Genomic DNA, 14,620 nt, shown 5'->3' on the forward strand with positions numbered 1-14,620 from the left:
GTTGGACTTTGATTCTGCCTGACTCTATCAGCGCCCCTCCATAGCAAAGCATCCCAGTGTAAAAATGAACTTGCCATTTCTTAACAATTCCTTTCCTTCAGTAAAAAAGAAAATTTTATCACCACAATAAAAGTTTAAAAAAAAAAAACTGGGGCCTTTCAAATTACTACTTGGGGGAACTTCAAACAAGGGTCACAGGTCTGCCAATGAACTTGACTGAGCAGAGACAATTGTGTCTGGTGTAATGAATATTTTATAGATGATCAAATAAGACAGAAACTGTTTACTTATATACTAAAAACAATGGGATGGCTAGATTGCACAAAGATAATTTTTAAGGGTTTGGAGAGATTGCTCAGCCTCTTGCAGAGGACTAGATTTCAGTTCCCACCATACTGGGCAGCTCATAGCCAACTGTAATTCTAGCTCCAGAGGAACTGATAGACAGTTCTGGCTTGGAAGGGCACCCATGTACACACATGCCGTACACACAGATACACAAATAAAAATAAAATAAATCTTTTTAAAGATATAATTTTAAAATTCTTGCTTCATGAGACTTGACTTTTTTTAAAAATCCATTCACAATAGCTTACATGGTCTCAGTGATGATTGGTGTGAAGTATCTCTTAATTTGCACTGAAGAAATTTCCTCTCTACTTTATTTGGTGGGGGAAGCCCCCAAAGAAGCATCTAGCACAGTTTCCACTTTGCCATCAAGGATCTGCATGTCAAATTTTCATTAAATGTCCACACATTATAACTTTGAACATTCAGTTATAGAATCCAAATATTAATAACAATGAAAACAGTGATCCTAGGTATTTATAAGAAGTATCATAATTTTTAAAAGTACACATTGACCTAGAAGGCCCCAGCAATAATTAATCATGAATGATTCATGATAGATAAAAGATCTCTAGCTATCTGATGGGATCTAGGCCTAACCAGTCCTGGATCATGAGCTGTTGGAAGCCCACCGGCACTTTCCCCAGGTGAGGAGCTTGCTTCCCCCAGCCCTTGGTTGACAAGACCATCTTGCACCTCACGGAAGGAACGAATCCCTCTTCTATTATGCTCAACAATTATTTTCAAATCTTTGACTTGACTACATGTTTTCCTTAATATTAAAAGGATGGACTCTCATGTTTTTGAAAAGCTACTGATTTTTTGCTTCTGGGGCTCATTAGAGTCAAATTTTAGCATATCCTTTCTTTCTTTTCCAGTGGAGATATTTAACAAGCTCCACATTTTTTGCACAGTAAAGTTCTACTTTTCCATCTTTTTTATAATTTCCGTCTTCCTTCCCTAGCCACTCACTTACTGTTCAGCCTCCAAAGCCAAATAAGAGGTTTTAGCATGAAATCATAGGTGGAATTTGGAAGAGAAAAACTATTTTTAAAATGGAGCTGAATGTTAAAGAACAGGGCTCTAAGATCTCAGTTTAATTGCAGCTTCCTTTGTTCTGGATCTCCATTTCCTCTAGCAATTTTCAAACACAGTAAAAACACATTTTCATAGACACTGTTAGAGCCTGAATCAGCCTTCTTGGGGCTGTGTTTACATGCAAAATGTCCTCCCAGGCTCAAGTGTTAGCCCATGCTCCCAGCTGGTGGTGCTGTGTGCCTTTTGTAAGCGGAGCCTTACCCACTCACCTGAACCACAGTCAGCTCTGCGGTAGAGAAGGGATGAGGGGATTTGGGACTCACCCTTTTCCTAAAACTTCCCAGCACTCTCTCCCTCCTATCTGTCCTTAGCATTCCTGACCTAAAGGATCCAAACGGTGAATGTACACATACATTTCCTCAAGGTGCAATTTCCTTAAAGAAAAGGTTACTAGTCTATTCGTTCTGTGTCTGTGTCATGGTGAAAGTGTGGCAGTCAGAGAACAGTTTCAGTAGTCAGTCCTCTCCTTCTACCACACAAGTTCTAGAGACAGAACTTAGATGATCAGGCTTGGTGGCAACCGCCCTCCCCCGCTGAGCCATCTTGATGGCCCAACACAATTTTGTTGTTGTTGTTGTTATCAACCTGTCTATTGGAGTTCATGTTTCAAAAATTCACAAGCTCTATCCTTTATTCAAGCTATTCTCTATTCCTGCCCAATTTTCTCTTCAAATAGAACCCGAGAATGAACTGCATTAAGAATAAATCCTTTCGGGCTGGAGAGATGGCTCAGTGGTTAAGAGCACTGACTGTTCTTCCAGAGGTCCTGAGTTCAATCCCAGCAACCACATGGTGGCTCACAACCATCTGTAATGAGAGCTAGCGCCCTCTTCTGGCCTGCAGGTATATATGCAGACAGAATACTGTATACATAATAAATAAATAAATCTTTAAAAAAAAAAAAAAAGAATAAATCCTTTCAAGATTAGCTTTGTTGTATAACACATCATACAATCGACACTGGATCCATGTCAATAATGCGTTGTGGTTAACAGAAGAAAAGAAGAAAGAAATGGACTATCATTGGGCTGGAGAAGTAGCTCAGCTGGTAGAGTGCTTGCCTAGCACAAACAAAGCCCTGGGTTCAAGCCCCAGTGCTACATACAACTGGAGGCAGTGGCACCTGCAGGAGTAATTCGCAAATTCTCAAGGTGGAAACAAGAGGACCAAGGTCATCCTAGACTGAACAGTGAGTTCAAAGCCAGCCTGAACTAAATGAGGCCCTGTCTCAAACATATATGGACAGGTTACAAAATATTTTAACCCGTAATCTCAGCAAGTGGCAGAGGAAGGAGGATTGATGCTCATTTAGTCTGTATGGCAATTTCCAGGCCAGCAAGGTCGATATAGTGAGCTGTGTCTTTTAAAACAAACAAACAAACAAAGTTAAAAAAAAAAGACATAAAATGTTTTAATGAAAAGATTTCTAGGCACTGTAGCAGATAATGTGTATTCTATTACCACGTGTAGTTGAGTCACCCTTCAAAACATCTCACTATGTAGCCAAGTGAGTACAAAGCTGGCCCGGTTGTTTGGTCCAGTTATAATTTATGGAGTTCTTGATACAAAAGGAAATCAATTACTTTTCAGACAAATATTCACAATTTTTGAAAATTCTTCCTTTCCTATTTTTATTTTTGTCTCTCCCTCTTAAATTACTGCCTCATAGCCAGGCGGTGGTGGAGCACGCCTTTAATCCCAGCACTCGGGAGGCAGAGCCAGGCGGATCTCTGTGAGTTCCAGGCCATCCTGGTCTACAAAGTGAGTTCCAGGAAAGGCGCAAAACTACACAGAGAAACCCTGTCTTGAAAACCAAAAAAAAAAAAATTACTGCCTCATGATAGAAAATAGAAAGAAACATTTAAAAATATTTTTTAAGGAGACAGGACATGCAACATTGAGGAAAATACGTTACTCATGCTCCTAAAATGTAAAGATGCATAAACTTTTCTCAACATGGCAGTTCTTTTGACACCACCTTTAGTAAGTTTTATAAACACCATTTACCAGAGAGCAACATAAAATCCCTCTTTAGCTATCTAGCTACGGTATGTTAGCCTGGCTCTTTATGAGACTTGACTGGCAATGTGGTGTTAAGATCCAGGTTCTGGGCTCCATTTCTGTGTGATCTTCTTTGCAAAAAACTTGGGGCAAGCTGACCATTCCTTGTCTGAAATGCTTCTCCTAGAATTTGCTTTTGACATTGGAATGTTTACATCGACTCTCCGGTGAGAGTCTTTTATCTCGACACCCTATGTCGGCACTCAGAAAATTTCAAATTTCAGAGCACTTCCCGCTTTGGATTTTTGGATTAGGAATGCTTAACCTGTGTCATAGCTGGCCTACGTGGTTAACTTCTAGACACACTACAGGTTAGATCCATCTGCCCCCACTACTGCCAAGTACCTCACTATCTCAACATCACAATTCCTCATATCAGAGTTACTGAGGTGTGCGCCTCTTAGAAAACCATCCTCTGGCCTTCACACACACACACACACACACACACACACACACACACACACACACACACACACAAACATGCACACACAGGCACACATGCATGCACAACACACACATACATGCATGCACACAGACAGCCAGATAGACAGGGGCCTGTAATATTCCCCAGCGAGTATCCATCCAGATGACGGGGAACTGGGAGGATGGACGACACAAATTCAGACTGAAAAGGCCCCTGACAGACAGAAGAACCAGTTGTATCTGACAAAAACAATACCGAGGATGGCGAAAATAAACTTCTCCACCTGGGTTAAACGCACACACCCTGCTTAGGGAATATTTAGCTCAGCAAGAGTATACATTAAAAACCCAAACCACACACCGAAAACCCAAAAGCCTTCATTTTCAGTGAAGTCCCCACAAACCACCGTCACATCTCCTGCCACCCTGAGAGCAGCAGTGACCTTTGGCTGTCCTAGCAGAATGTGTATCTAGAAGGCAAAACTGTTTCACTCAGGTCTGTTTGGGGCAAACCACGTCTCCAATGGCTGCAATCCAACCTAGGCCCGGGGGGCTTCAGAGTCGCCAGGCTGAGCAGGCTCAGAGCCTGCTCAAAGCCAATGCTCTCGGGGGAGTGAACAAAGTAACTGTCAGTAGACTAGGAAAGAAGTGAGTGAGGCATGCTGGTTGTGCAGGACTGTCAAATGGAAGAGGGCATCAGCATGCTCTGTGTGATGCCATGAGCACAGGCTGAAAACATCCCCGATTCCAAAGAGGCAAAGCAGTAATGGGCAAGGACTGCTGTGCTGCACAAAACTGCGCAGGTCCAAACAGGCTACGCAGGAGCGGAGCACACACTCACCACTCACTCAGGCCCCGTAAGTAACGGGGTGACCTTGCTAGTGTGGGTGGTCTTCCTCCAATTACTGGAAGGTCTGTACCCCAAATGATTGACAACACACCTGGCATTCCCAGGAATGGTTGCCACACACCGGTTATTCATCGGAAATTTCTCGTAAAACAAAACATTGGCTTTTACGAAGGTCGTATTGTGAAATTCTGATGATGGTTTTGTAAGAGAAAATGTTTGACAGGACGTGGAGAAGAGCTGCATGGGGCAGAATGAAAACAGTCCCAAGAGCTTTGCAGAGTCCTCACCTGGGGTTCTATCTAGTCTCAGCACCAGCACCAGGGAGCGGCACGACTACCAGGCCCCCTATTTGCATCTCATGTATATGTATATCAGCTTTGCATATCTGTTTACGTATGCTGCAATTACCTACTTCAGATTGCCTGGCTTCTGCAATATTGCACTCCTATTTTTAATAGGATGGAAGAAATTATGGTTCTTTTTTTTTTTTTTTTTTTCCAGAAACCACATCAATTTTCAAAGGCAGCTGGGGCTACAGAGATGCATTTGCCCTGGAATTTTGGCTTCAAGGCTGGTACCACCTTGAAAAGTTGGCTTATTTCCTCAAACCCGTAAGTTGGAGGGATACCAAGAATAACAAGAGAAGAAAAGGGATGATTTAAAATTTTCTTCCCTCCTCTTAAAGTTAGTCCTCATCAGCGGCAAAGAAAAAAAATGTCAAGTTCAATCGGAAGCAGCGGAAGCCTGACACTTAACTACAGAGATGGCGTTCCAGCGAATGAAGTAGCCGGCCGCTCAAAGCAAAGGAGGATTGAATACAATGATACAGTACATTAGAATAAATACAGAAAAATGTCCTTTGACTTTTAAAAAGAGTTCATGATTTAATTCGGTTTTGTTTCCCTGTATTGCTTTTTCCATAAATGTATCTTTCTGTCTTTCTGCCTCTTTCATGTTCCTGTCTCCATTATAAAAAAGAAAGAAAGAAAGAAAAAGCTATTTTCATGGGATACTGCAGCAATTCTTAAGTGGAAAGTTTAACTAGGAATTGACCACTGCCGCGGACAAAGCGCTTAACTGTTCCTCACCACTCAACTCCTGCCGCTTTTCTTTCCCTGGGACTCTTAAAGCACAATTCCTCCTCTTCCTGTTGCAGGATAACTGTCTTTCTGCTGCCCCCACACGCTCGCGAGTTTGAACACTTGACCAGCAGTGTGTGGTGCTGATTTGGAAGGCGTGGAACCAGTAGGAGAGCCTCGCTGGAGGACGGAGGAAGAGTGAGGTCAGTGTGGGCGGGCCCCAGGTCTGACAGCCCCGCCCTACTTCCGGTGGGTCGGAGCTCTGCAGCTGCCTTGGCCAGCTAACTCAGGCTCCTGCTGCACGGCCTGCCTTCATAATGAGCTGCACCTCCTCAACCTGGATGCCAGAGGAAGCTGGTCCCTCCCTTAGGTTGCTTCTGGTCAGGTTTTGAGTCACAGCAAAGAGAGAAGAAACTGACACACTTTCCTTGCTTGGGCATGCAAGAATGGCCACGCATGACTTGAACCTATACAGAACTCTGGCTTTATACACATCCATCCCTAAGTAGAGTCCTGTAACTTAAAAATATTCTTTGGGTGCCGTTCAGATGGATAAAACAAAGATCCGTTTTCATTCTCTTACTTCTTTGTCTGTGTAGACACAGGAAGACAGACTTCTCTGACAACTCAGAAGTTAAGTTGATTGCAGGCAATTTGCCTCCCTTTGGCCTAATCCTTTAAAAACTGTTCTAACCATTAACTACAGAGTCATCAATGGACCTCACTTCTTGTAACATTTTGAGGGAAGGAAGGCGTGGTGGCTCACACCTTTAATCCCAGCCCTCCTGGAGCAGAGGCAGGAGGATCTCTGTGAGGTCAAGGCCAATCTGGTCTGCATATGAGTTCCAGGTCAGTCGGGGCTATGTAAAGCGATCACATCTCAAAGCAAAACAAAACAAAAAATAAACAATGACAACAAAAAAAAGCAAACCAAAAAGGAAATATCTACATATATGCGCAAACACACACACACACACACACACACACACACACACACACACACACACACACACACACCCCTTGCAAGTTCTTACACAGCAAAAAGGAAACATAATCTACCCTTTTTTTTACCTTGACTGATGTTTGTAGAATATTATCACTAAGGTTATATAATCTATGCCTGCATTGTGGTGATATTTTATTTGTGCTTTGATAAATAAAGCTTTCTTGGAGAATCAGAGGAAAAAGAAGCCATTACAAGTAAACAAAGAAGTCAGGCAGTGGTAGCACATGTCCTTAATCCTGTCACTTAGCGGGCAGGATCTCTGTGTGTTCAAGGCCACACTAGGGAACAGAGCCAAGCATGGTGACACACGCCTTTAATCCCAGTATCAACCATAGAGGCCTGGAGGTCTGTACAGACAGACAGGAAGTGACAGAGCTGTGTAGGAAGAGGAAGTGAGGTAGCTGGGTTAAGAGAGCCAGTGAGAGGGCAGAACATCAAGGCAATAAAGGCGTGAGTAAGACAGGAAGTAGCTCGCATTTGGAAGCTGCAGAGTTGGCGAGGTAAGTAAGGTTGGCTGGTGGCTTTCCCTATTTCCCTGATCTCTCTAAGGCTTTCACCCCTATATTTAGCTCTGTGTTTTTTATTTAATAAGACCATTTTAGAAATTCATCAACACTACACTCTCAAATTCACTATGGCATTATTCTCAATTACCAAGATATTAAACAACCAAACTAGCCGCCAATGGTCAATTAAGAAAAGATGTTTATGTAACAGAGTACTTTGTAGCCTAACATGTATCAGGGAATCCTGTTCGTCCAACAACTTTGACACCAGAGAACTTTATGCATAGGAAGAACAGCCAGACACAGAAGGACAAAGGCCACCCCAACTAATCTCCATGGAAAACATAAAAGAGCCAAACCCATACTCAGAAACAGAAGCAAATGGCCTTTACAGAGGCCAGGGCAGGGGTGGGGACAGGGAGAGGGGAGGTGCTGATCAAAAGGTACCACATTTGATTTATTCAGGAGACACAAGTTCTGGTGGCATATTGCCCACCACGGTGACTTTAATATTTTATTACTAACATGGTAACTTTATTACTAACTTATTAATAAGTTAATTATGTATAACTCAAAATGTCTGAAAGACAATTTTACCTGTTCGCACTGTAAAAGAATGATGAATATTTGAGGAGATAAGGGCTGGGGAGATAGCTCCATGGGTACAGTGCTTGCTTCATAAGCACAAGGACCAGAGTTAGAATCCTTAGCATTCATATTAAAAAAATCAAGTGTGGGGACAAACACCTGTAATCCCTATTCTGGGGGCCAAGGACAGAGACAGAATCACTGGTCTAGCTAATTCTTGATCTCTAAATTCAGTGAGAGACCCTGTCTCAAAACATAAGGTGGAGGCACAGCTGAGTGATTAAAGTCATATAAAGAGAACATATGCACTCTTGCAGAGGACATAAGTTCAGTTCTCAGCACCTACATCAGGTGGCTCACAACTCTAGATCTAGAGGATCTGATGCCCTCTTCAGGCCTCCATGGTGTTATTTAGCCAAAAATCAACTTGTTAAATTTTCCTGAGCAATAACAAACACAGCTAGACCATATATTAATATTAACCTGCATGCATTTTATGTGAAATACAGAAAAGAATAAAAAGATTATGAGAGGCTAACAAGCCGCCCAGTCCCCTACATCTTTCTTTTCTTTGGTCATAAGTACCTTGACAACAATGTTTAAGAAGCAACATTCAGGTAGGAACAAAACAAGTCTAAAAGACAAAGAATCAGTGTGATATAGCCACTTAAACAATCAAAACCTTCTCAGCAACCTAAGGAGACTGACCTGATTGTACACAGGACTCACAAGTAAATTCTGGTCATAATGTGCACGCATATTTTCAAATAGTTTAGTGTGTATACCAAAAATCACATCTAAAATCAGAATCATTGAGATGGGGATGTAACTCACTTGGTGGAGTCCATGCTTAGCACGCATCAAGTCCTGGGCTTCATTCCTAGCACTGCACATAAAACTGGGCACGGTGGCACACACTTTCCATTCCAGAACATGAGAGGTAGAGGCAGAAGGATCAAGAGTTCAAGGTTATCTTCAGCTATATAATGAATTTGAAGCCAGCCTGGGCTCCAATGAGACCCTATATCCAAAAACTAAAATTAAATAAAAATTGTTGCTGTTTCATTAAAGTAAAAAGTGGTAGACAAGAGCAAGAAGGAGAAAAATACCCTTGGGCCAAGGGATGGAAATATCACAAGCTGTTTTGATTTGGCAGCCAGTTTCTAGCCCAGAAATCTGAGTGTACGATTTAAGCTTGCACGAATGAGTGCATCAGTTGGCTTTTGAATTAGAGAATGCATTACTCAATCAGCTAGACTAGCCCTTTCAAGAAATACATTTTGTGATGGCGCAGAGTATTTCAGTTCTGAAATGAGGGTGTCAACTGTGAAACCAAATTTAAATTTTCAGTTGTTTTTCGATCAACCCTTCCCATACTTGCTACAATCTGAATAACGTGAATCTAGGAAGCATTTAATGAAGTGTGTGTCTGGTGTCTTCTGGGCTTTGGCAGGTCTTTTTGCTTTAATTACTTGGAGCCTGTCAAAATATAGACTGAGACACTCAGGAGGGAGGTGTGAGTGCCATGTTTATTCGTGGTCTACCATTGGCTAGTAGAGGAAAATGTTTACCCTGCTGGGGCAGAAGCCTAGCAAAGCTGGGAAACCATAGCCTCCACTGTGTCACACCCCCACCGTGCTCAGCATGCTGTCTGAGCTCATGTGAAGACAAGCCTGCAAGGTGAAATTAGACTGGATAAAGAGTCTGTGTCCTACACCAGGCCGTGTGCATGCTGTCACATGCGTATCATACATACGCCCCTCACTTATGATATTGGTCTACCCTAGTAATTAGCACATTCCTAAATTGTTTCCTTGCTGGTATTTCCATGGTCAACCTGTCAACTAGAAAGTTCGGTCCAATTTTTTTTTAAACCCAGAAGACCTATCTATCACTTAGGATTAGAAAGTCCTCCATTATATACCGGAAGCACTTTCAAATGGAAGTATGTCAATATATTAGTGAAATTAATATATTTCTGATTATTTTCCCATGATTTAATATAAAGTCATTAAGTATCATTATAACCATCAGTGGCCAAGCTGTAATTGATGAACTAGACTTTGGACTCATAAAAGATCTCTCTCTCTCTCTCTCTCTCTCTCTCTCTCTCTCTCTGTCTCTGTCTGTTCTCCCCCAACCCATCTCTGTGTGTATGCACATGTGTGTATCATATGTTGGTATTACTGAGGAAGGGTATAGTTTGACCTTACTTAAGTCTTTTGATTTTCAGTGAAAAAAGAAAATACCCAGTAGAATACATGTTTCTTTTTTATTTAATTTATTCATCAGGGAATTTAGAAATCAAAAGATATATGAACCATCTTAGCAATATGAGCAAGCATATGCACATCTGCTCCGTGCCATGATCTGCACTAAAAGACTTGCATGCAGTAACTCAGTCTTGATGACTGAGATGGGCACTACTGTGTGTTTCCCATAACTTAAAGAATTGAGGAGTGACTTGCCTCACACTGCCAAGTTCGCAGAGCTCAAGACTCAGACTGATATACATGTCTTACAGTACACGGACAATACCCCACAATACATCAGTGCGTGGGTGAGAAAGCAGAGGGGGGACTGAGACCGAAGCCCCTTGAGCAATTCAGACCAAGTCAAATCAGAGATGTTCCGTCTCTACAGACCCGAATCTCAAGCTGGCTCCCTGGGAGGTACTCCAGTGACCTGGAGAAAGATCAGATTGTGTAGGCCCAAGGGAGGATCACAGTTAGGTGCTGGAGGCACCTGAGTAAATCACAACTACAGTACACTCCAGTATGTACGATTTCTTACAGACTTAAAACAGTTAAAGTTGGCCTGGCAGAATGGCTCAGCTGATTCAGTCCTGGTATACAAAGGAAGGAAGACCCTGGGGCTCCAGACTCAGAGCAGTGCCCTGGTGGCATAATCCCAGCATTGGGGAGGTAGAAACAGGCAGATCCCTGGGCCCACTGGCCAGCCAGCCTAGCCAAATGGCAAACTCCTGGCCAACAAGAGAAACTGTCTCAAAATACAAGATAGCTACCAACTGAAGATGTCTGAGGCTAACGTCTGAACTCCACATGGGCGCACGAGCACATGGGGCACACACACACACACACACACACACACACACACACACACACACAAGGGGGTGGGGTGGCGCGGGGAGCAAGCAAAGATTACTTATAAGACACACGCAGGCTTTCGGGCCGAAGGGTGGCTATGTCGTATCCTGACCAGGCAGAAACCAGGTAGGGACAGTTTAAGAAACTAGAGTAAACATGAGCTCAGTATTGCTACACGGTGTTTTCAGAACTGATAGATCAGTCTGTGGTTGTTTCCACTGAGCTGTGGCCAAGTTCAGAATTGTCTCCCAGGCCTCCATCTGTGAGGAGATTGTGAGACTGTGCAGCCTTCTCAACGAGGGGTGTGGTTCAGGTCTCAAGAAAGCATTCAAATGTTGAAATAGGAAAACAGAGTCTGCCTAGAGAACAAACAAGTTATGTTAAAGACAGGTTGTCTGTTATGGTCATTTTCACTGCAATGGGAAGAACCAGGAGTGGTGGGAACCTGGGCCAGCAGGATGGCTCAGTGGGTAAAGGCACTTGCCACCAAGCTTGACATCCGGAGTTCAACTCCCCTCTCCAACCTCTCCTTTAGGAGAGAACTATGTCTCACAAATAGTCCTCTGACCTCCACAAATGCAATGTGCGCTCTCTCTCTCTCTCTCTCTCTCTCTCTCTCTCTCACACACACACACACACACACACACACACACACACACGCACTATAACGTTATGTGTGAACAGTGGGAGGAACATCTGTGGGAGGATGGAGAAATGGATCCAAAATGACTTATTTATTCACCATCAAGACACAGACTTGGTAAGGACCGACATGAGCAGTCTCAGCCTCTGCTTTTAATATGAACAATAAGAAGCTCAGGGCATCCAAAGTTGCTCCTCTAGAGTGGGTGCATCTTTGCCCTGGATGTAGAGAATCACCCACAGGAAGTGGAAACAACCTGGGGGTCTTAGTTATCACACGGACTCTCAGAAGACCCGAGGTCAGAGGCAGGCAGAACACAACTGGTTAGAGCCAACAGACTTACCCAGAACACCGGGAGGGAGGGTAATGCCCCCGACCCACTGGGAAGGAACCTTGCGGGAAGAGGGCTTGTGTGGAGCCCTTAAAAGAATCCTAAGAGGATTACAGGATGACAGGTTTGCTGACTTACTTTCTCGGGAACTGATGGGTCATGACCTCAGCAGAGGGAGTCTCTGCAGAACAGCTACAGGGGCGGGTCAACGCGTTTAAATAATGAATGACCAAAACAGACAGGAAACTCAGTGCCCATATTCACCAAACTTGAGAAAAGACAAAGATGGCTGGACACAGATAGGTGGGCTTCAGGGAAACCCCGTCAGGAGGGAATGATGGCAACAGGTGCCACAGTAATGGAAACCACTCCGGAGGTCCTCAGAGGAGACCGATGGCCCAGCTCAGGTAGTGGTCAGCCAGGATAGGAGGGTCTGGTTCACTCTGAGGTGCCGAGGATGGGGCGTGGATGGGCAGTCACAGACCAGACACTTCTTCCCTGAGGCTGCATCTTCTGTCTATATTATTTTTACTATCCTAAAATTAAGACGTTTATTTATTTGGGGTGTGGTGTGTGTGCAATCTGTGTTGGGATGTGTGGTGTGTGGGATGTGCAGAGGCTCCAGCAGGGCATTACGTACGTGTTGCTTTTTCACTATCTAACTTCCTTGAGAAAGGCTCACAGAGCCTGGTACTAGGCAGGCTGTCTGTCAGCAAGCCGGGCAATCCTGCTCCATCACCTATAGCTAAGGCTGGGGATGGCCCTGGCCGCAGCCAGCTTTTCACGCCAGTGCCAGGGATTCCGCTCAGGCACCTCCTGCTTGAGCAGCAAACCCTCCTCCCCTCCCAGCCATCCCGCCAGCCCTGGGTTCGGCTTTCTGAACCATGCAGAAAGGCTTGGAAGAACTCTTCCTCTGATGCCTCCTGTTGGAGGCAGGAAGAGAAAGAAAGAAGAAAGGAAGGAAGAAGGAAGGGAGGGAAGAACTGTTACAACACAGTCTTCCCACCAGCCCTCTCCCCAAGCCCCGCCCTCCGCCCCCACACACCTTTCTATCCATCCCACAGATCCCATTCCTGCCACCAGAGACACACTCCCTGGGGCGGTTTCCTCATTCTCCAGATCCTTCTACCAGCTACAGACAGAGGTTCTCACGCCATTGGGAAACTGAAGGAGATTAAAGGGGGAGGAGCATGGGCATCTTCAGCCCTGGCCCGGCTGTTTTCCTTGTTTGGATTCTGCCAGAGGCAGGAACAGCGGTGGAGAAGCAAGGTCGCAGAGGCAGAGCCCAGAAAACCCAACAGAGACAGGACTTACAGCAGGGTAGACCACTGCTGGGACAGCCAGGAAGACAGAAGGCCACAGAATAGAAGGCGTGTGTGTGCTTGCACGTGTGTGTGTGTGTGTGTGTGTGTGTGTGTGTGTGTGTGTGAGTGTGTGTGTGTTTCTTTAAAAGCATATAGATTACCTGTGTGGGGATCAGCCGGTTTCTTTCCTGGCAGGTTTCTGTCTACCCACTCACACCCACCAGGGGCGTTTGTGTTCTTGCTGAGAGCCAAAAGCTCTGTGTGGCTTTGGTTCCTTCCCATGAGACACCAAGCAAGCCCTCATCACTGGTAAAGTCACGGGGTGTTAGCATTTGGTGAACATCTCCTTCAGCACACACTTAACTTAAAGCATAGGGAATAAGAGATGATTTGGGTCTCTGTTGTGAGACTCTGTCTTAAGGAACCTAGGGCTGGGGCTGTTGCTCAGGGATGGAGTGATGGCCGAGCACGGACAAGGACCTGACTTTCGCCTCCTTAGCACTGCCAAAGAAAAGAGGCCTCTACATTGTTGATGTTAATCAGAATTACTAATTTAGGTTCACTCCAGAGGCCTGGCCATAGCTGTCTTGCTCAGAAGTTTGCACTCCTACTCCTCAATGTCCTTCTCCTGCTAGAGACACACGCACTGGGAAGAAAACAGCCCTGTCACTGACAGACAGATTCGTTCAACAAGCACTTACTGGGGCCCCAACATCTGCTTGACCTTGGACCGTTTTGTTGAGAATATACAAACAAATGAGACATATAATCAATCGACCTCTTGAGATCTTCCATTTCCAGGAAAGAAGGGACATTTTATGAAATTTCCACAATTTGATTTCTTTGCAGGCTGTTTATGATCTACCTAGTTCCTTGTATGTCATCAGCAAATTTACTTCGTCATAAATAAGCAGAATTTATGCGTTATCTGTGAAAAATAAAACTTTTAGATACAGAGGAAGGACAACAGGCAGAACATGAAAAATACTGACTACTTACCTGCCCCATCCCCAAAATTGTCACCAACTCACAGATCCTATAAACGCTACAAGAAGGACCTCACCTGACTTGCCCACACCTGCTCTCCCAAAGATGGCCAGTTTGACCTCTGCGCTCTTCGCCATGGTCTCTGGTGACAGGATTTGCTGTTCAGACTCGGGATGCAAGCAGATGGCTTCGGTGGCAGCCTTTAGACTCACTGCATCATGTCAATTATGAAAGGGTCCACAATCCTTAAAAGACAAGAGTTGGAATTCTAAGTGACAAACGAATCCAC

The 14,620-nt window shown here is 44.2% G+C and overlaps 1 protein-coding gene across 2 annotated transcripts in view; it reads right to left on the minus strand.

Moving 5' to 3' along the window:
- The window catches only part of Rerg (RAS like estrogen regulated growth inhibitor), a 106,182-nt gene that overhangs the window by 85,976 nt on the left and 5,586 nt on the right, over positions 1–14,620 (minus strand). For both annotated transcript variants that reach the window (XM_052720693.1, XM_052720692.1), the window contains exon 2: positions 14,408–14,576. In XM_052720693.1, the coding sequence (XP_052576653.1) occupies positions 14,408–14,468 (61 nt within the window). In that variant the 5' untranslated portion in view covers positions 14,469–14,576. The remainder of the gene's footprint in view (positions 1–14,407; positions 14,577–14,620) is intronic.

This window comes from Peromyscus californicus, unplaced genomic scaffold (genome assembly GCF_007827085.1).
Source record: "Peromyscus californicus insignis strain IS unplaced genomic scaffold, ASM782708v3 Scaffold_6__1_contigs__length_162567912, whole genome shotgun sequence".
NCBI classification, from domain to species: Eukaryota; Metazoa; Chordata; class Mammalia; order Rodentia; family Cricetidae; genus Peromyscus; species Peromyscus californicus.